Source organism: Cynocephalus volans, chromosome 3, assembly GCF_027409185.1.
Source record: "Cynocephalus volans isolate mCynVol1 chromosome 3, mCynVol1.pri, whole genome shotgun sequence".
NCBI lineage: Eukaryota > Metazoa > Chordata > Mammalia > Dermoptera > Cynocephalidae > Cynocephalus > Cynocephalus volans.
In genome coordinates, this window is record NC_084462.1 from 185,612,500 (window position 1) to 185,636,480 (window position 23,981).

The window sequence follows — 23,981 nt, forward strand, 5'->3', positions numbered from 1 at the left end:
GAGAACAGAATGGGGCTTTTAACCTCCAAATATGAAAATAAAAGTTTACCGGGGCTTTGGAACCTGTTATAGTTTGGGAATTTATGGTGGTCGTGAAGACCGTGGTGGGGTGGGTATGGGCGTTAGGGGCTACCAGTGATCTAGACTCCCTGTGGTAGCCTGAAAAAGGGCTGGTGCCCTTTAGGAAAGGGGGCTTACCTAATGATGAGCCAGTGGTGAGTGGAAGGAGCCAGCGCCGAAAAGAATGGACGAGGGTGGACCGTCAATGGTGAGCGGTGGAAGGGAGGCCGGTCCTGGCGGGACGGAGTTCCCGAGGGGCGACTTGTAAAGTGCTGCTGCTGCAATTTGAAAAGTGTTACAGCTCGAGGGAGCCCTGAGGGGCGACTTGGAAGATGTTGCCGCTGCGATCTGAAAAGTGTCGCCGCTCGAGAGAAGCTCCATCCCGGGTTTAGGCACCAAATGAAAGGACGAGTCGGCACCAGTTGACGATCCAGCAGAGAGAGCTCATTTATTAGGCGGGACACACAAACACATATATAGGGATTTTAGGGAAGGCTGATTGGCTTAAAATACAATCCCTACTTAACATACCGCATGGGGCTTGGGGTGAGCTGATTGGTGAGTGATTTGCACCTGCGGGAAGGAGAGTACAGAAGAGAAGGGCAACCAGCGCCATGATGGGGTGTGGCCAGGAAGGACTTATGTGATCAGGGTGTGATCCCTTGGGGCATTTGGGTTCTTACACTATTTACATTAAACATTCTAAATTTTTCCAAAAATGATCTAATGACACCTTTTCAAAAGCACTGGTCTAATCAAGACATAAAGCCCAAGGTACACATTAGATGGAAAGACCCCATTTCTGGACACTGGAGAGGACCTGACCCACTCCTAACTATGGGATTGGGATTTGGGTGTGTATTCCCCTTTGACGATCCCTGCCCCATATGGGAACCGGCCAAAACCCTTAAATTTGTACCTCAAAATCTTGAACCAATAACCCAGCCCAGGGACAACAACAACCCTGAGGCAAGTTCTTCTCTTTTAGGAGACTTATGCGACAACCCGGGTGAACCTGCCTCTTAATCCTCGTGGGAGAGTTTCGCTCCAATCCTGATTGCCTTTGTCCTTAACAACGTCAACAGCAGCATGATGCGTCACCTGGTCATCCTATGGACCATCTGGCGCTTGGCACATGGGGAACCAATCACCTACAAGTGCAACAAACATGGACAAAAGATTGTTGGTTATGTTATGATGTTCATCCCCCATATTTTGAGGCTGTGGCATTAAGTAACGTAACCATCCTCACCACTAACAGCACCCAGTGTGCCAGTAATTACAACAGAACCCATCCTGGCTTATCCATACAACATATGTTGGGAAAAGGATTATGTGTTGTTTTAAAGAACCCCTCCCTTTGTTCCAATACCATTATTCTCAACAGCACTTGGGCTAAACCCAGCCTTGGGTGATGGTTATGCACCAAATCAGGACTTACTGCTTGTGTGTTTAATCAATCCTTATCTCATGAAACTTGTGTATCAGTGGATAATATTCCCCGATTATTATGGCATGAAGGGGAAGAAATGTTTCAATATTGGACAAGTACCTTTCCTCACCACAGTAAAAGGGTACTAGAGGCTGCTGTTACCATTAGTACTTTATAGGGGATTGTAGGCACTGGGGCGGGGGCTGCTGGAATAGGATATACTTACACCCACACACAAGCTTTAAGGGAGGCTATAGACATAGATCTAGATAGGCTTGAAACATCAATTACCCATTTGCAAAAATCATTAACTTCTCTTTCCAAAGTTGTATTACAAAATAGAAGGGGATTAGACCTCCTGTGTTTATAACAGGGAGGCTTATGTGCAGCTCTCAGGGAAGAATGTTGCTTCTATGCTGATCATTCTGGAATAGTAAAAGAATCTATGACAAAGTTTAGAGAGGGCTTGGAAAGACATAAAAGAGAAAGAGAGGCCAATGAGAGCTGGTTTCAGTCTTGGTTTAACAGTTCTCCCTGGCTTACCACCTTGATGTCTGCCTTAGCGGGCCCCCTCTTAATCCTCCTCTTAGTGCTAATGTTTGGTCCTTTAATTTTTACTAAAATCATGGCTCTCATTCGATGAAATCTAGGATCCATAACTATGCTCACCCAAGTGGTAGAAAATGTGGCCCAAGAAAATTCCCCCCAAACCCTTGGGTCAATATGGCCCTCCAAAAAATCCACAGCAATCTTTAAGGGGCTCCGCTGGCTCTCCACAGTGGCTGGCTAGCCAATGATGGATAAGATCCCCAGAGGGGGACAACCTAAGACAGGCACAGTCACAAAAAAGCCAACAAGGTTGCGAGCTTAGCCTCCTTCAACTGCCCATTACAGGGTTGTTCTTTTTATAGAGAAAATAGGGGGAGATGTTGCGCTCATTTTTAGGAGTGAACATTATCTGTGAGCCACGTGGTGACTATGGGTGGAGGATGAAGGTGGTGCCCGCGGGAAGTAGGGGAGGCGTAACCCAAGATAGCTCCAAAAGGTTTTTATTGGTCCTCCAGTATTTCCACACTCGTGAACCCTGCGTGATCACTATGCTAAACATGTTAGTACAAAATGCATGCCCACGTGATCCTTTAATTGATTGGTTAGTTCATGGATAGCCCCTACTTGCTTCCTTATATCAATTGCAGTGTGAAGGAAGGAAAGAGAAACAATAATAATAATGTTAAATTTCAGATGGAGAGAACTGACCTGTGGTTACGAGAGGCAGGAAGGGGATGGGGTTTAGTGAGTGGTTGGTTCGTGGACACATGCCACCCAGATAGAAAAAAGTATGTCCTGTGGGTGCACAGCGGAGCCAGGCCTCTGTAATTAACATTCATTTGCTGCATGTCATCTACTGGCTGGAAGAGAGGAGATAGAATGTCATCATCACAAACAAGTCATTCAGTTTTGTAACGATGAATGTGCTAATTACCCTGATGTGATCAACAGACATTGTGCACATATATTGCTATTCAACAGTGTACCCCACAAATATGTAAAATCTAAATGTCTTAAATGAATGAATGAATGAATTGGACATATTGAAAGAAACATATGATCATGAGGACACCATGATCTATGAATACCATTTTGAGATTTGAAATCTACGGTGACGGTGACTGGGAGCTGCTGTTCATGGTCTCATGCAGGTTACAGCCTGACCAGCGGGGAAGGGGAATGTTAAATAAAATTTGTGGGGGGCCAGTGATTTATACTAGGCTTCTGTGCCAGGTCGCACGGACCAAACAAATATGACGTTTTACTGCCATAGCAGAGCTTCAGTTAATTGGAGGAGGCTCTGTAACCAATTAATTAATTACACTGTAAGCAATTATGTTGTTTCTACAGTGCAGTTTATTTTCTACAAATGCTTTAAGAGAATGTGATTGGTGTGGTTTTCTGAACCTGCTGTAGTCTGGAGGGCTGCCTGGTTCATGATTTTTGTTTTGTTCACTTTCTTTCTTTTCCTTTGCTCTGTTTTGTTTTTGTTTGACCAAAGAAACTCAGTTGAAATTTAAAACTTGTCTGTTTCACAAATCTGAGAAATGTATCTACCTGCTCCAAATATAACTGCATGACAGCTTGACTAGAACAAATTACCCTCCACAGCATCCTTTCATGCACACGACTCTACAGCAGCTCCAGGTGCAGGAATGTAAGTGGGGTGTCCCTGAGCTTGCATGTGAAGCCCACCTCACTGAAGGGCGTCCTGAGAGCAGAGACCAAAGCGGATGAGTCCACGTGCTGTAGGAGGGCTCTTTGTTATGATTACTGTCGTCGTTGTCGTGTTGACTGGTGATTACTCACAGACATCCAGTGGGGTGTTGGCCCATCCGAGTGCTGTGCAGCTGCTCTCCCCTCACCCTGGGAGGATGGGGAGGCGGAAGCTTGAGGCTTGTAAGGGACTCAGAGAAAACGTGCTGCCGTGCAGAAGAGAGAAATTGGAGGAAGTGCAGGATGAACGGGGGCTCCTCTGCCTCCTGTTGCTTGTCCATGGGGCTGCCCCTGTGACTCCCTGGTGTCACTCCCTGTACCTCAGTCATAGAGGGAAATTGGAGCCAATGAAGCCAGAGGCACGAAGGCCCTGAGTGTGGAGTGAGTTCGGATGCAGTGAGCATCCCCACGCTCCACCACGTGACACTCCACCCTTCGGCCCCTACGATCTTATCTGCCCGTGTCCTGACAGGGCCCAGGGGACAGGTATCACAAGGTGATTTATCCTCTCAGTTCACTAATGGGCCATGAAACCTAAAACTCAATGTTCAGTTTGTATGCACCCTAGTCCATCCATCCCAGTCGTAATAGGTTGTTGTCAGGAGAGAGCTCAGAGAATCTCCAAACCCATGGTTCAGAATGGGCCACAGACCCCTCACATGTCTGGCTGGGTCACCACCCCTCACATATGGTTCCACGAGCTAGATATTTGGGAAGGATCCCGGGAGCCATTGGAAGATGACATGAGCTAAGTCCTCAGCCTCCTCGGCCGCAGCAGTGGCAGCAGTGGTGGTGGCCTCCTGGAGCATCCCTGTGGCACTGGCAGCAACAGCCTTGCTGTGGCCCATCTGGGGCATCCTGGTGGCAAGGGTCACTGTGCATCAGATCCACCCATCCTTTATATTGAAGTCCAACAACCACGAACGCCTGGGTGTCAGTTAGACAACCCCATAAGCAGACAATATCCAAGGAACACCTGGGCACACGTCGCAGTTACATATTCACGTCAAATGCTCAGCAAGATTCCCGAGGGAGCCTCACCATTTGTCTTCGCTTTCCCTACAATCCACACCTTCAGGGTTCCTCACCATACAATCGACACATTTGGAATCTTCTGTGATGTTCCCTTACCGAGCATAACTGACCCTTGCATTCACATAACCTCAGTACCTACTGTATGTTCTATACACCTTGAGGTCTGTCACCACAGATCTACATTCCTTTCCTGCCATCCCAAAAGTCATTAGCTTGTCCCAGCACCAGCTCAGAAGCCCGAAGTCTCATTTGAGGCTAAAGGTAAAACTCCTTCTCTTTGTGAACCTGTCAAAATCAAAAACAAATTTATCTACTTCAAGGTACAGTGGGACAGACACTGGGTACACATTCCCATTCCAAAAGCGAGGAATAGACAAGAAGAAAGAAAAACCAGGCCCCGAACAGATTCAAAACCCAACAGGGCAAACATGAAGTGCAGTGGAGCATCTGGGCCCCCAAAGCACAGGGCAGCCTCACTCCTACAGCTCCGCTAGGTGAAGCCCATTGAGCCGCCCTGGTACCTGCACCTCTTCCATGCCAGTGCTGACTTTGCCAGCAAACCCACAGTTCTGGGCTCCTGGCGGCACTCCTGCCATCCTGGCTGCACTAGGCACTTCCCCAGTAGATGACCTCTGCTGCAGCTCTGCCCCTGCAGCTGGTCTCTGCCTGGGTCCCCAGGCTTTTCCATATGTCCTCTGGACCCTGGGTGGAGGCTGCCACGTCTCCACTGCACTCATTTTCTACTGGCCTGCAGACTCAACATGATGCAGATGCCACCATGGTTTTCAGCTTTATGCTCCCCAGAGCTGCTGAGGCAGAGTTGCTGTAGCCAGAGCAGCCAGAATGCAGGGCGCAGTTGGATGAGGGCAACGATGCCCAGGTCTGTCCTCCAGAAAAATCTCCATTCTCCTCAGCCTCTGGGTCTGTGATGGGAGGGGCGCTCTTCCAAACTTCTGAAATGCCTTCAGGGCCTTTCTCCCATTGTCTTGGATATTAGCATCCAGCTGCCCCATCCTGGGCTCCTGAGTTACTTGAATCAGCTTGGCATTTGCCCGCAGTTCACTCACAGTCTCAGGCAGTTCTCCAACATTCACTCACACAGTTCCAACAGCTGCATTCACACAGCCCCTCAAGGAGTGGTTGTCCTGCCCTTGCTCATGTCTGCAGCTATCCTGTAACCATTTCCACATCATAATGGAGGCTAACTTGTCCGCCTTTTCACCAGGTGAAAACATACGTGAAATTCTGCAAGGGCAGCCATCCTCAGGTAACCTGCCTATCTGTATGTGGCACTTTTTTCTCGGGTTACTAGGGCACCTGTCAGGCCATCGGGCTTCTGTGGCACCCTGTGAATCGTCTCAGGTTTACATGGCACCCAGCAAGCTTTCCCAGGTATATCCAGCACCCAGTGAGCCATCTGCATGTCAGACAACTGTGACATGTGTTTACTATGTCTTCTCCAGAGCACATCACACCATCCACCCCTGGGTCCCATAGCTGCAGCAGCCAGGGGCTCTGCCTGTTTCTGCCACTTTAGTCTTTCCCAAGCCAACCAATTCGACCTGGGTGTATGGGACATAGGTCGTGAATTGGGTCACCTGTGCGTTGCCTGCCAGTCTGCTTGGTCCCATAGGCTGCTCGTCTTCCACTTTCTGATGAGCAAAAGGTCACCCCAGGAGATGCACAGTCTCCCCCAACTTGCCATCGGGTTGGTCATCCCCAATGTTGGAAGCAGGAGTGACCTGTTGCTGTACTTCGGCCTCCAGGGCAAGTAGCCGTGTTCCCAAGTCTGCTTTCTGTTGCAAATCTTCAGGCCATGTCGCTTCATGGGGTTTCCGGTCCATTTTGGCTCACAGTACAGTGAGCAACAGCCAGACCTGGTCAGCAGGAAAGCAGCCACTGGGGGCCACATGCTCAAGTGCAGCCACATTTCTTGCCACTCCCAAGGGGCTTTCTGCTTCTTTACTTGATTGGCATCCTACCCATGACACCAGTTACTGGCCTTTTTTACCTGCTTGGAATCCGACCGACAACTCTAACTGTCAGGCTAGGCCTCAGAGAACCTTCAAACCCATTGTACAGACTGGGTCACAGGCCTGTCATATAAAGACTGGGTCACATAACCCTCATGTGCCAGGCTGGGTCACCAGCCCCACCCAGAGTTCACATGCAGTTCTGTTAATGCGGATACCCTTCCATGACATCCCTCCTGGACTGGACATTGGCACAAATCCACACACCCCACAGTCTGACCAATTCTGAGCTTCAGCATAGGTGGCAGGCCAGGTCAGAAAAGCATTCACCATTGCTACAGGCAGGACCCTGAAAATGAGGAAGGTACAGAGATAAGACAAAAGGTTGAAAAGGCATGAGAAAAGGTAAGACTTTATCTAATGATAACATAGTTGCTGTTTGATAACATCGGCCAACAGCACCCATTGTTTGGGCATTTTCCAGGGTGGACAGTGCCACACATTTAACCTTTGACATTATCATTAGTTACAATATTATCGTAGCTGTGAGCCTCAACTGGAGGCCACACCAGTAACCTAATTTCTGTCCCCTTCTTAATGAGTGCCATGGGGCCTCTAGTGGTGAGGGAGGCTCCCATTTAGATAAAGAGTGGTTGTGTGTGATGCCAGAGGTAAGGTCTCCCCCAATGCAATGACAACAGCAAGACACCTGGGAGGGGGTGCCACTTTAGTTTCCAGTCTATCAAAGTGTCACCGGGTGGGATGTCCTGTGGCAAATGCAGAACCAGTCCCTCAGCTGCCAGATGGAATGCATTCCCCCTTCTTGTCCTTGCATGTTTAGAGCTGTGGTTATTGGTGTGTGTCCTGAAAGCCAGTCATCCACAGACTTGTGCACTGTGAGGCAGCATTTATGAGTCTTATGGCTTCAGTCACTTGGGAAAACATGCCCTTCTGGTCCTCTCTGGTGCCAACGTTTTCAGTGAAGTTTTCAACATCCCATTCATACGTTCAATGAGTCCAGTGGTGGTGTGTTTCCAAGGCAGATGAAAAGTCCATACTATGATGTGGGCCTCTGACGACTCTTATGCAACATGTCCAGTGAAACGACTCCTGTGATCCCTGTCTACAGGCCAGGACCCCAGACATGTCTACCTGCCATAGAGTGACAGGTGGGTGGAACACCCAATATTCCCTGGCAGGTGTCTTGGGGACATGGTCTCAAATAACTCTGTGGAAAATCCTTGTCTTCAGCCTGAATATCTGAATATTTTATGGGCAGAGCAGTCTCTTCTCTGTGTCCTATATTCTTTGTTGGCCCCAGTGTCTGGAATTTTGATGAGCCCAGTCAGCCACTTCAAAGGGTGTTAGCAAGTCTTATAGCAGAACAGCTGGGGCTGTAGGTAAGGCATCAGCCTCATGAGTGCACAGCAAGGTGGTTGAGGACTGAGCTGACAGTTGCCTTAAGACACCTGGGGTTGTGGCTTGAAGCAGATTCCTCATGTCCCTCCACAATTCCACACCCCAAAGAGTCTTTGAGTATTGTCCAGTCTTGTTGTTGTTTTTGTCGTGTTTTGTGGTTTTTTTTTTTTTTTTTTTTGGTTTTGGTTTTTGTACCACTGTGGCATCCAAGTCGTCAGACCGTTCTAAACAGCATCAACTTGTGAGTCAGTGTGATCCTCACCACTTAAATTTCAGTGCACTGGCTTCTCAGTTTAGTTCTTCCTTCATAGCAGATGATGCCAGAGCACAACAGGATGGCAGAGAAATGGCAGGTGAGTGGATTTCCCTGCTTCTACCATCTCCACACCAGATATCCCAGTGACGGGTGTCTACACCTTCCACCACAGAATGGAGAGGTGGAGCAAAATCTGCTAGTGTTGGGGTGGGGTCCAAATTCATGTATATAACCAGGCCCCAGCAGTGTGTATAGTTCTTCTGACAGCAGACTAGTTTTGTAAGTGTTTTAATGTCGTAATTAGCATGTCATTCCTGCAATCCACTAACATGAGCCCAGACACTCATCAGCTTCAAAAGCATGTCTTTAATCCAGCCACTCACTGGCACGGAGGTGCACACTTCCACCAGCAAGTTGATGTCAAAACTTCAGTCTGCTGCAGTGTCAGATAGTTGGCCAGGATCTGTTCTCAATAGGGCTGTGTATGGTTTTCCTACTTTTCTGTAGCGGTGTCCAGAACCCTAATGGGATGCAGTTCCCATTCTGCTTCCACCATGGACCCCAATCAAATCCCTCTAGATAGACACTAGCATCCATTTTATATCTTACACCTGGCATCAACTTTTCTATGACCTGTACATGTTTGGCAAACAATTTAGCTTTATCAAATGCCTCTTGCTGGGGAGCATTCCTATCCTAGCTACCGACCCTCTTCACTATAGCATCGAGGGGTCTCGACATTTGTGCTAGTTGCATGTTTCCACACATGGATATCCAGATTTCCCAGCACCATTTCTTGAAGAGGCTGTCCTCTGCCCGTTTAATGTTCTTGTGATATTACTGAAGATCAGTTGGCTGTAAACATGTGGGTTGATTTCTAGGTTCTCTATTCAGTTCCATTGATCCACGTGTCTGCTTTTAAGCCAGTACTATGCTGTTCTGGTAGCCATAACTTTGTAGGATAACTTGAAGACCTGCTGGAGGAGACAACAGCATCACAACAATTAAATTCTAGGGGAAAATTTAATCAAATAGGTGAAAATATGTATACTGAGCACTCTAAAGCATTGATGAAAAAAAGAATGAAAATGACGGAAAAAAAAAACCAACCAAAAAACCTGTGTTCACAGATTTGAAGAATTAATGTAATTGTGAGATTTATACTATGCCAAGCATTAAACACAATCTTTATCAAAATCGCACTTCAATTTTTTACACATAAATGAAAAGAAATTCTAAAATTTGTTTAAAACCACAGAAGACCTCAAATAGCCAAAGCAATTCTGAACTCAACAACAAAGCTAAAGTCCATGCATGATTTTTACATTACAAAAAAGAATGAAAAGTTTTCTACTGAACCTTTTTGAGACTATGTTATAAGACTGTAAGTCATGTTCAACGTTACTGGGAAATATTGGTTTTACCTTTATTGCTTCTTTAGACAACCGTAATCATACTTTGCTGCAAACTGCAAGTCCTGATCTTTCTGCTGGTAACTGTCATTCTGATGTCAATTTGGGTTTCTTAGCCCTTTTGCGCACAGCTCAGGCATGATCCCTTGCACACCTCTCAGGACGCAGCCTGGAGCCTTGACTGTGGTCTGCACCCACATTCATTCTCTGAGCCTGTGCTTTGTGGGTCCCCTTCAGCTACACACCTGCAGGTCAGGTGGTGAGCCAGGTCTCCATGCAGATGCAGCGGCTTCCTCTCCACCTGCTCCTCTCCCTGCTGCTGTCTCCATTGGCTGCTTCCTAGGGGGTTCCCTTTCTGTCTTTAATTCTTCCAAGGCAGAGTTTCAATGTTGCTGGTGTATGAATTCAGCAGGGATGGAGAATTCCAGATTCTCACACCACCAGGACATGGCTGGGAGGGAAAGGGGTGCTGCCTGGTTGTTGGCACTTATGGTGTCCTGTGGACACAGCAAAAACAATTCCGATTCACAGGGACTGCGGTCATCACCTTTCTACCTTCTAGAATGTGATATATAAAGATATTTCATAACCCATCAACAGAAGGATTAAATGATCAATTAAAAATGGGCAAGGAATGGAATACACCTCAAAAGTGAATAAGAGAAATATCTGAAGAGCAAATGAAAAGATCGTCAATGTCATCAGTTATCAGGAAAATACAAATAAAAACACAAGGAAGCACTTCAGATCCACTAAAGTGGCCCCAATTTAAAGGAAATGAAGAAGTATCCTCATGGATATGTGGACATTGGAAAAATTGCAGAGAGCTGGTGTTCAGGCAAAATGGTAGAACTACTGTGGCCACGATTCTGGCAGTTATGTAAACAGTTTAATGCAGAATTTCGCCATGACCCAGTAATTCCACTCCTATTTATAAGCCAAGATAAGTGAAAAGAGGTGCCCAACAGAAATTTCCATGAATGATCACAGCAGCACTATTCACAGGAGCTAAAAAGTGAATAATTCCAAACTTTCACTGACTGATGTGTTGATAAACAAATGTGGTAGAATTGGAAAGTATTCAACTATAGAAACGAATGAGGTACTGACACACGCGACAACAAGAATGAACTTTGAAATCATTACACCAAGTAGAAGAAGCAGACCCAAAAGACCACGTATTATATAATTCTATTTTTATGAAATATGCAGAACAGGTGAATCCATAGAGACAGAAATCATATGAGTGGTTTCTAGGGGCATTCACAGACAGGAATGAAAAGTGACTGTGTGTAGGGTGTGGGCTTTACTGTTGAGGCAATGAAAATGTCCTGTAACTAGACACTGGTGATAGCTAACAAACCGTGTGAAAATATTGTGTCACTAGACTGTATAGTTTAATATGGTGAAAATGGTGAATGTAATTTTATATAAATTGTACCATCACATGCCTTAAAGAAAACATATTAAATTCAACTTGTTTTTACATTAATCGTTTTAAGGTAACAGAAACCACATTTTAAAGGAACCCACAAAAAGCAAATGAAAAAAAACATAATAATAAGATTTCCTGAGAAAGACTTCTAGTGAAAAAGGACTGAAAGGAAACCCTGTTTATCTTCTGCACCTGCTCTTCAGTGGAAATTCCGTACTAAGTGTGCACTGAGCTCCTCCTACCGCCAAGTCCACGCCTGTCTTCCAGCAGAGGTTTGTTTGTATCTGGGCTTGAACTGAATTCCCCTCACTGTATTTCTCACTCAGTAGTACATGGTGGTGTCCTGGGATCTCAGGCCACTCCTAGTTAAAGAAGTTTGGCTCCTGGATGTTTCCCTCGTGATGCTGACTTGGGATTTAAGAGTTGTGCTTCCACACACCTCATATCATACTGACCCACTCCAGTCCCCTTTCTGGAGGCTGGTGGATCCAGTGCCCATCACATCTGGTTAAAGAGAATCAAGAAATAGTGCAAGTGAGGAACAGGTTCTGTGAGGGCCTCACCAGGCACAGCCCTGTTTCCTGCAGCTGCGACTTGGACAGGAAACCTAGGGGTAAGGAGCATCACCATCAGTCAAACACACTGGAAACCCCATGCCCAAGTCCCTTTCCTGAAGTCCCAGAGACACTCACAGCAGGGAGTGGCCACCAGGCAGAGGAGCAGCCCCACGACATCCATGCTCTGATGAAGGGCTCCTGGTGGAAGGAGACTGGGGCTGCTTCTCCAAGGGCTGGGCATTCAGCCTGACACTGGGGTCTGCTTTGCACGAGGGAGGTCTCTGAGGTTATAAGTGTGGAGCAGAGTGGAGGGTGTCGACCTAACCTTCATTTGTGCAGAATGTTTTACCTTTTGCTGCTGAAAGGAAATTTGGAGGCAGAACTTCAAAGACTCTTCTTTGCCTCACTGCCTGGTCATCATCCGGTCTCCAGAAAAATATTAAGAGAAGTGGAAATGGAGAATGCAGAGTTTGTCATCACAGAACATGTAGAAATGCTTCAAGTGATTTCTGGTTCCAGGAGAAGTCCGTGACCTTTTGATCCTCACATGCTCCATTTCCATGTCTGGTCTTTGAAACTGATGGTCAGTCAGTGGCCTCAGTCTCTCTGCACACACATCGCTTATGTGTGACTTCAATAAAACAGTTGTGCTTCTGGAGAATCTTGGAGTTGTTTCCCTTCAGAACAGGCAGACTTTCCTCAGATAGACAGATATGAGTATGTGCCTTTGTGGGGTGTGTGTGTGTATTTTAGAGAAACAGAGAGACAGAGAGACAGAGAGGCCTCTAGTACATCCAGCTTCTCAGAGACAGTTACCAAGGCAAACATATAGACACGAATATCCCTCCACTTTTGGAACAACCACATGGGATTAGAAATATTACTGTGGAAATTTCTAGAAAACTCCATCTTCCTCAGTCTCATTCACAAATCATCTGTTCACACTCCTGCCCCAACACTTCTAACGTCAGTCTTAACGGTCACATCAGACTCAGTCTTGACGTTAATAATCTCATCACTTGCTTCTGCTCAGAGGTGACTCCTCGGTGGTGTTTTCTCCAGGGCAGATCCTCCTGCACCTGCAGACCTGTGAGATGGACACGCTCTGTGCCCTGCCTCCCCTTACCCAATGTACTCTGATGATTCATGTCCAGGATGATGACTATATCCCATCCCTTTCACCTGGGACTCAATGGATCACAGCAACTCTGAATGTCAGCTGGGCATAGGGTGCCAGTGTCAGGGTTCTGGTCCATTTCTACTGTTTGGTGATGACACTGCATGACCCACGGCTTCTGTCTTTGGGATTCTAGTCCCACCATTTTTGGCACACTTTCTTTCTCAATTTGAAATTGTTTGTGTTTGCAGTTGATTATTTCTTTTAGCCCTTTTTATTTAAAATGAACTGCAAGAAGTTGTAAGTTGTGAAATTGTATTAAAATAGATGTACAAATTGCTCCCTTATGACAGTACAAGTCATACAGCAGACGATCTTAGGTAAACACAATAGAAACAATGACTTTGAAATGGAGAAGGTGTACAAATAAAAAATAGGGACTATACATTACATCTGTGTAAATCATCAGATTCCAAATAAGAAAATGGTAAAGTGATTGGAGTAAATGACCTGTTTTCTCAGAGTGTGGGGTTTAAGAAAAATTTAGGCTCAAGTGTAGAATGGTGGAGTAGGTGTAATGGCAAAGATTTGCTCATTGAAATGGAAAATGCAGAAACCTACACACAAAAAAGAAAACAAACAAACAAACAAATAAGAAACAACAACAACAAAAACATGCTCACAGACTTGCTCTGCACCTGCTCCAGGTGCTGGGCCCTTTGGGCAGAGGGTCAGGAGTGCCACTCTAGATCAGTCCTGTGTCACCTTCTAGGGTTCTTGCTGCTTTCCCCAGACCAATGTTGTGGAGATTTTCCTCTGTGTTTTACTCTAATAGTGCCATAGTTTCAGGACTGAAATTTAATTATTATTCCACTTTGAGTTGATTTTTGTGTAAGGGTGCAATTTCATTCTTTTGCATGTGGATATCCAATTTTCCCAACAAAATTTTGGAAGACATTTTGCTCTTCTCATTATGTGTTCTTGCCACCTTTGTTAAAAATCAGTTGAACATAAATGTTGGGTTTTATTTCTGGGCTCTCTGGACTATATGTCTGTATGTCTGTGTGGATGTCATCACCATACTGTTTGGATTATTTTAGCTTTATAATAGATTCTGAACCATGATTAACTCAGAGTTATCTCTGGGATGCAAAGACGGTTCAAAAGAAGCAAGTAAATAAATATGATAAATGCCATTACAGAATGAAGGGGAAAAACCTATAATCATCTCAACAGAGGCAGAAAAAGGACTTGACATCCTTCAATATCTTTTTAATAACAAAAATTTCAACAAATTAGTGGTAGACATATTATCCTTCACTATATTAACGGTGGTATAGGACAATCCCACAGCTAATGACATGCTTAACAGTGAAAGTCTGCCTTTGTTAAACATGATCAGAATAAGAACTTCTCTCACCACTTCCTTTCAACATAGAACTGGAAGTCTAGCCAGAACATTGAGGTAATAAAAATAAATAAATGGCATCCACTTATGAAAGGATAATAAAAACTGTATGTTTGCTGATAACATCATCTCATATATAAAAACCCTAAAGACTCTGCCTGTTAACTGTGAGAACAAACAAACACATTTAGTAATATTGCATCCTAAAAAATCAGCACATAGAAAGCAGTAGTGTTTCTATACACTAACAATAAACTATCTAAACATAAATCAGTAAAACAATTCTATTTACAATAGCATCAGAAAAAATAATTAAATTCCTGGGAAAAAATGTAACCAAATTGCTAAAAGATTTGAATATTGAAAACTCTAAAGCATTGATAAAAACTTGTAAGTAAAGGGCAGACACAAAAGTGCAGATCAAGGAAGCTACAGAGCACCTAACAGGATGAATCAAAGCAAAAGAAATGAAGCACAAACACGCACATGCACACACGCACATATGTACACGTACACACACATGCGCACACACATGCGCACACACATGCACACATGCACATATGTACACGTACACACATGCACATATGTACACGTACACACACATGCACACATGCACATATGTACACGTACACACACATGCACACATGCACATATGTACACGTACACACACATGCACACATGCACATATGTACACGTACACACACATGCGCACATGCACATATGTACACGTACACACATGCACACATGCACATATGTACACGTACACACACATGCGCACATGCACATATGTACACGTACACACATGCACACATGCACAAATGTACACGTACACACACGTGCACACACGCACATATGTACACGTACACACACACATGCGCACACACATGCACACACACACACATACACACCCATGACCAAGATGTTAAGTGTTATAACATTAAATCCTCAGAACATACCTAACGTGGTCAGGCTAAGAAACGCTTACACATAAAAGAATAAAGGTAAGAATTACAGCGGATTTCTCGTAAGAATCAAAGCCAACAAAAATTGAGAGATTTGAAATGTTTAAAGTTTTGGACGCTTCAACCAACACCACCTGGGACTCTCAATTCAGCTAAATGATCCTCCAAGAGTGACAGAGACCAACAATGCCTCGTATCCACCTTCCATCCAGAAAGGAATAAATATTTGATATAAATTGAATAGCACAGCAACTATAGCCAATAAGAATAGATTATATATTTCAAAATAGCAAAGAGTGAATTTCAAATGTCTCACCACAAAAATAAAATGAGGTGATAAATACGTTGATCACTTTGACCTAATTATTCCACATTATATACGTTTATCAGAGCAACACATAGTTCCCCACAAATGAATACAATTATGATGTGTCATTTAAGAAAATATTAATAACAAATGTGAAGGAGAAATAGCCTCTCTCAGACCACACAGTGGTGAAGGATCAAGGCGTCCCTCAGAATCACGAACGAGGTGAGCACAGCTGCCAGCACAGCTCCTATTGGACACCTTCAATGTGACAAGTGGATGTAAACAAGCAACAATCACGAGGACACACACACGCAGTCCTTGACCTTCGGGTGCGACATAAGGGGTCTGGTTTCAGGTCTTGCACATAAGAAGCTTGGACGTCATCGCTCCCATCCAGACAACAAGAAAATCACTGAACAGACAGAAAATCAGTGACTCTTCTTAAATACCTAAAAGAAGGGACGTTACAGGGTTCACTACTGTCCCCAAATTGAAGATGCAATCAGGAAGACACAGAGGGTCACAGCTGGTCTGATCAGAAACTCATGAGCAGAAACCTGTGTGTGGTCCAGGATGGGGGAAGATACACCAGAGCTGTAGGTGAAGGATTGCTGGAGACTCAGGGTGGGGAAATCTGAGAGTTGGGTCCGTCCCAGGGGGACAGTCTTAGAGATCCCAACCTTTTAAACTCCACCTCAGCGGTGCGATGAGGTTCTCAATGAAAATACCATAAAAGAACCCTCATGCTCCCTGCAGAGAAAGGGGGAAGGAGCCATTCTGAGATTCACCAGAGCAGGACGCTCTTCAGAAGGTCACCTCAGGAGAAACTAATTTAGCTGATCCCAAGAGGTGATTACTTCTTCAGAGCATAATTGAGCACAGAGAAGAGAAACACCCAACTCTGTCCCCTTCCCTGAGAGCCTTCCAGTCTTGCCTAAGAGCCTCATGAAGGGAGAAGCGCCTGTGAACGTCACAGCCAGGACACGGCTCACTAAAGGACAGAGCTCGTCATAGGACTGTGCAGTGCTTCCCTACCACCCACACTACCCACACCTTACACACAACGTTGTGATCTGACAAGTTGTGACCCTCTGTGTCCTCCTGACTGCATCTTCAATTCGGGGGACAGGAGTTCACCCTGTGAACTCACTTCTTTTACAGATATAAGAAGAGTTACTGATTTTCTGCGTACTAACAGGGAAAAACTAAAACACCACATGCACCTTAGACACTATTTAAGAAGTCTCTGAAAACCTAGTCCACAGAGGAGACACAAACAAGGACACCAGGGGACATTTTATCCAGTCCGTAGCTTGCCTTGTCATCCTCTTTTCAGTGACTTTTGCAGAGACAGACTTTCTAATTAATAGCTCCAGCCTGTCAATGTTTCTTCCCTGCGTTGTGCTGTTGTCTCACCTCCATTGCATGTGGTATTTTCTCTTTTTATGAAACATTCGTAAGCCGTAGGTGCCTGCTCAGCACCACGTGAGGTCCCTACCTTCAATGATCAGCCTCATTACTGGCCCCTCATCTGCACCTGCACAGGAGACTTGGTAAGAATTGAGCAGGGACCTTGACTCAGGAAGCTGAGTGTCTAGGGACAGATCTAGTGAGAATTTAAACAGTGGTAGACAGAGGATGGTATTAGGGCAAGTGTCCGTGATGTCTGAGGGACAGCAGAGAGTGGGCAGGGAGCAGGGCTCTGTCCAGCTGCTTCTCAATATGCACAGGGAATCGCCCCAGGGAACCTGAGATACACAACTTAGGACACAGTTCCCAGGGCTGCTTTGAGAGGCCCCACCCAGAATGCAGCCCAGCAGGGCCCTGGTGGGAATTTCTCTCTGTGCTTGTCACCCTGAAACCTCCACAGAGAAGTGTAAGAGCTGTGTCTGGCCCCCAGGCAGCTGCTTCTCCATCCAGGACACTGGAGGATGGACAGAGAGAGGGACACATACTGAACAAATGTGTCCACAGTGTGAATGAGTATCCAGAGGATAGACTGCCCCAGGCAGGACACGGACCCCATGGACAGAGTTCCTGAGGGATGATCATAACCATGTGGCAGCACGTGTGCTTCACTGAGGAAAAAGACCACTTAGGGACACTGTGCGCCTGGACTGAGCTAACCTTTAGGGAAAAATATTGTTGATCACGTGAAGATAAGAATCTTTACAATGATTTGTGTGTCAGGAAAGAGAACAGGTCATGTTCACACCTGAGAAATAAAAGGTCCCAGTGAGTGGAAACATCTTATCTACAAATGAGGGAAGTTACTTCAGTCTGTGTTGCCTGCAGTGAGAACATGGGAATTAGAGTCACAAAGAACAAAGCAGGAAATGACCCTGAGGGACATCTGGGAGTCAGCAGAACAGAGGAAACCTCAGATCCCAAGAGGAACGCCCCATCCCCTCTCTGCACCTGCTCCATGGGGAACAGGAGCTGGGTGGGCCTTGAGCGCCCCCTGCAGCCCAGACCCCTCCTGTATCCTGCAGGGAGGTTTGTGCCTGGGCTCACGCTGTCTTCCTGTCACTGTGTCTCTTGCACAGAAATACACGGCCGTGTCCTCATCGGTCACAGAGCTCAGCTGCAGGGAGAACTGGTTCTTGGACGTGTCTCTGGTGATGGAGGTGCGGCTCTTGACGGACGGGTTATAACCTGTGCTTCCACTATAACTAATGTATCCCATCCACTCAAGGCTCTTCCCCGTGGGCTGGCGGATCCAGTGCCAGGAGTAACTGCTGCTTGTGATGGAGTCACCAGAGACTGTGCATGTGAGGGAGAGGGTCTGCGAGGGCTTCACCAGTCCTGGGCCCGACTCCTGCAGCTGCACCTCGGACAGGACACCTGGAGACAAGGAGAATCAATCACTGTCAGTCACTTGCAGGCACAACCATATCGTAGACCCATGTGTGACATCTGAGACACTCACCTTGGAGAGCTGTCACCAGGCAAAGGAGAAGACCCCACAGTCTCATCTTCTGTTAGATCTCAACTCTGCCTTCCCCAGACACCTGAGCCCTGTCTGAGGACAGACCTGTGAGCTTCCACCACCCATGAGTCTACATTTACCCTAGAGCTTGAAGGAAAATTTGCATGTGGGAGAGCTCTGTCCTTATAAGCGGTAAGGAACTGAGGTGGGACTTCTGCATTTTTGATGGGCCTATATTCTATTATTTTTTGAAAATTACATGACATATAATTATCAGATGTGAAAGACCACTCCATAATGTGGCCCCAGATTTCTTAGCCCAGATCTACCTTCCTTCTGCCTTCTCTTGTGCCTTGTCTTGGGCCCAGCCCAGCTTTTCCCACAAACTCAAGCTCTGGGTCGTGCTTTTACAGTTCTGATCGCAGCACAACCCCTGCTTTCTTTCCCTGCACCCTCTCCTGTCATGTGCTTCTCATCACATCTGAGAGCTTGTTACATTGTTACATGGTTGCTGTTCCATGAGTTCCTGGCCTGCCTTGTGCTCTGTCCAACATGTGATACAAGACACAGCACATGGGAACCCACAGGGACTCTGCAAAATACAGCATCCTGTACATGACTGAGGAAACTGATTCTCACTGTTTGGAAAAGATAAATGGACTCTTTTAAATGCACCTTAACAAGGTAAATCCTGTGCTCCTAATGTGTTCGAATTTTCAACAGAAATTCAGTTCTCAGCCTTATTATTTTAAACATTGATGTAATTCTTTCATTTAGTCCTACAATCACATCAGATATCCCCGCTTGTGAAAATATCAATCACAATGGTTAACATGCAAGCAGTAATAATATCCCTAATATGAAAGTTTAAAAACACACTTCCCTTTGATGTCGCTGCATTGGGGCCCATGACAGCCACTCCATGACTGTGGTCACTGCCCTCTGAGATGCCGCCCACCACAGAGAAAGAGGCCAGGGGCTGTGCTGGATGCTGTGCTGTGTCTACTCCTGTGAGCCCCCTCTCTGTCCCAAGAGCAGGTCCATGTCATGGAGGGACAGCCCTTGAAGGCTCCTGAGTGGATTATAAGCCAGGAGCTGCTGATGGACAATTCGGGGCTGATTCTTCAGTTCTTGTTAACTCATGAATTTTGCTGAGATTTTACCAAAATGGTAAAAGACCTGAAAAAAGACAAAGGAAAACAAACACACTGAAATGACAAAGCAAGTATCAGACCCAGGATAAGATGTGACATAGGTTTTGGAATTATCAGAGAGGAGATTTAAAATAACTAGGTGTATGTGCAACTCTGTTTCGGTTCATTTCTCAACCTTCAGCTGACAATGCAGAGTCCCAGCTGCCCATGTCGATTTACCCAGGATAATTTATCAGTACGTTCTGCCTAGTGTAGCAAACGCTCCAGCATCTCAGTGCAATAAAGTTTCAAGAACAAATATGTACTGTTTGCTCATTTCTACTCTAATGTGTCCAGGAGGGAAGTTGCGGTGAGAAGAGGTGTCTGATTCATAACGTCACTCAGGAACCCAGACTCCCACTGGTTTGAGACCCAGAACCTACAGCTTGTGGACTGATGCTTAATAGAAGACAGAAGGAGAGGGAATGATGAATTTCAGGTGGACTATTTTTTAACTGTTGTAAATACACTTACCATGAGCTCTTCTCTGTTAACACATTGTAAGTGCACAATGCGGTATTGTTAACTGTGGGTGCAGTGCTATAGAGCAGATCCCTAGAACTTGTTCATCCTGTGTAACTGAAGCTTTGTATCTGTTAAACTTTAATATAATTATCCAGGCTGTGACTGTGTATCTGTGTAGCTTTCCTTTGGCTTAATTAATCATATGGTCCTGACTTACATCAAAAGATCAAAAACGTATGTTGTCTGTCAACTCTGCATGCAAGAGGACAACAGGTGTTTGGGGGAACTGAAGGGTAACACACTAACCATGTATCACTTGAGTTTCTCTCTCTCTCCTGCCCCTACACACACACACACACACACACACACACACACACACACACACACACACACACACTCACCAGTGGTCTTTTTGGAAAATCTAACTTGAGCGATGCCTCTGATTGATGCTGAGCAATTCCTTGTAACATACACAAATGTGAAATGTGAAACTTCACAGCCCTGTTCTGACATATGTCACCGTGTAGAGGAAGAATCTCCCAAGGTACAGATTCAGCAGGACAGCCCTGTGTGTTGTGGACAGTGAATCGTCGCTGTTCCTTGTATCATAATTTTCCTGCTAGTCTCATATACATGTTGCATATTAACTTGCATTAGGAGTGTTTGTGTTTTGTGGATGGATCTATTTTTTCTTTATTTAAAGAAAAAATAATATTCAAATTCATTAAGCAGGACTCTCACACCAATGAAAGGATAAAATATATTCAAAAAATGTCTTATATAGAATGTCAGAAAAGGGAGAAAAAATACTAGCAGAGAGAATTTTATTATGCTTTAAATGATACAATATTAAACACAATGACTATACAAATAATAACCATAATGAGCAGTATTGATATGTTTAATGAATCAGTAGGCAAACCTAAACAACAGCAAAAAAATAAATTACTAAACAGCAATGGCATTGGAGACCAACAGAGAGGTGACTTGAGGTTTTATCTCATGGATTTAGGAATTATAGGGATCAAAATTCTGAGCATCACTAGACTTAGATAGGACACAGATTTGTACGTTATTCTCTTCTGAAACACAAATATAGAAGCAAGAGAGAGAGAGAGAGAGAGAGAGAGAGAGAGAGAGAGAGAGAGAGAGAGAGAGAGAGAGAGAGACAAGGAGAGGGAAAGAGAAAACTATCATGGTGAAAAAAGGTAAAATGTTCAAGAATCAGACCTACAAGGCAAGGAAGAAAGGGGGTCATGGATTGAGAATAACCTTAGAGATCAGAAAGCAACACACCCCATCACGTCAAAATGTGCACGTAACTGTGTTAAATTTCTCTGCCATGAAAAGGTATGACGTTCCATCATTCACAACAACATGGATGACCTTGGAGAAAATAATGTTGAGTGAAATAAGCCAAGCAAAAGGGAAAAAATGCCACATGTTCTCCATCATAAGTGAGAAGTAAGAGAGAACGAAGGAAGGAAAGAAAAGCCACAGGGGTGCATTGGTCTTGCAGAGGGACAGAGCAGACCTCGGGTTGTGGAATGGGGTGGACAAGACAGAGGGGGAAGGACATAAGGGATTAATTGTGCGGGGGACATGAGGAATAATCACAATTCGTAGTAATAGGCATGCTAATAGTACTGATCTGGCCACCACATTTTGGGCACAAGTGCCGACGGTAAGCTTTGTACCCTGTGAATATTCATAACCAATAAAATAAAATAGAAAATAAAAAAATACTGAATAAAAGAAGTAAAAGGCAAAATGAGAGCTTTTATTGCAAAAAGTGCATGCTTGCGGCAATATCTGCAGTGCAAGTTTGTATGTATTTGAAGGTAAGATGTTTGGGAATGCATGACCTGAAATCAGCAATGAAAATATTGTCAGAGAAAAGCTGACATAAAACACCGATGTTATGACGAGGCTTTATTGAAGTTCAATTATGTCTGAAGATAATGCCCTAAACTGCATGGCTGTGGTACTTGGTAACAAATCAATCACCATGTTACACTTTTTCAGGGTCTTCCCATCAGACTTTCTAACATGGGATAATTCAATTCAATTTCAAATGTAACAGGGTCATGAGGAAACTAGTAAAAGGTTAAAAATACTCAGTAACACTTTTAATTTCCTCTTTAATTACAAAAGTGAGATCGACACTGGTTGATTTTTTATTTGTATGTTATGTTGTCAGACCTTGGAAGTTCACATTCCACATTCCTGGTAAATTTAGAACATGACTGTATTTAAAGGAAAGGCACAAATGATTGTTTAAAAATGTTTCCACTAATACTGACCCTCAATTGAAAGGATAAACATACCCTGCTGTCCTGTGTCCAGGTTCATAAGTAGAAAACTCAGCTCATTTGCTTATGTAATTTATTAATTTTTCCCTAAAAGTGTTTTCAGTGCAAAGTTCCTATCTCCATCTTGCTTCAGGTCTGTTCCCAAATTTTCAGGCTCAGAGATATTTGTATGTGTCCTCTGACCACTGAGGACACCAAGGATGATGGTTTTGACCAGAATACTCAGCCCATTCCCTGTCTGTTGTCTGATGCCTGCCCCCCATGGGACTGTCCACCTCAGTGCTCTGCAGCTTCTGAGGCCATCTGGACGTCATCTGACACCAGGTGTGTGTGTTGTGAGAGGTGTCCTGGGATCAGCAGATACTTTGTCCTTACAGAAAAAGTGTTCTCAAGAAAGCTGCTTGATGGCTACAGACAATTTTAAGTAAATATTAGATAAATGTTTCTTTTAATCACAGATAAGTGAGAACATGTGGAATTTCTCTTTCTGTGCCTGACTCATTTCATGAAGATAAAAATAAATAAATAAATACACAATTAAACTGTGGGGAGGAGAAGACACAACAATTACAATTCCTTGTGAAGTTGTTACAACAAGTGAACAGATATGAGGTTGTTGGGAGGGGGCGAGGCAGGGGGAAGGGAGGTTTTGGTAATGGGCCTTAATAATCAATACATTGTATATTGATAAAATAAAACAAAATTCAAAAAATGTTTCTATGAATCAGCTCTACTTGATATAGACAAATTGGTTACTATGTTAAATCAGCACTGGTGGTGAATCTTTTCAAAGAGAGCTAATATTGCTTTGGTCATATGTAACTAGTCAACAAGGTAATCCTGGGAATTTCTGAAGGTGGAACATGGCCATGAGACAAAAGGGCTCTGGACATCTGCAGGGGGATTTTCTTCAACTTCCTTCCATTCTTCAGAGGATTCAGAGGTGTTTTATTTACTACCTGCCTCTTTTCTCTATGTCTTGATATAATCCATTGGCAAAATGTTACAGCTCTTTCAGTTGATAAAAAGCTGCTTTATTTTGTGTTTCCAACCTGTGATATGAAAAAAATTACATAAAGTGAGCTTGTCAAAATTCTAAACACAAGAGCACACACATATGAAACTCAGTCATGACTAGGAATTTTTTATTGAGGATGTACGTAATTACACATAATTTACATAAATTTATTCAAGGTGAACCATGGCATGAGTCTCTAGTGATTATATAAGACAAAAAATGGGCAGCCTCATTGGTGCTTTTTTATTGTTCCCATTAGGGACTTCTGTCCCTGTGGACACATGACACAGTTCTACTCATGGAGGCAGGAGAGATGGTCTGCTGGGGCTTTCCTAATTCTTCAGAAGGGCATTTCAGAAGAATGATCCCCTTTCTTGTATAAAACAAAATACCATCGTTATCTGTGTGTGACTGGAAAGTCAT

At 44.5% G+C, this 23,981-nt stretch overlaps 1 gene segment (V, D, J or C); it reads right to left on the reverse strand.

Annotated features, from left to right (window-relative positions):
• Positions 1 to 11,805: 11,805 nt before the first annotated feature.
• On the reverse strand, positions 11,806 to 18,616 carry LOC134372836 (Ig heavy chain V region 1B43-like). The segment is given in 3 exon segments: positions 11,806 to 11,894; positions 18,060 to 18,485; positions 18,571 to 18,616. Coding segments are annotated over 3 exon segments (561 nt in total).
• Between the last annotated feature and the right edge of the window lie 5,365 nt (positions 18,617 to 23,981).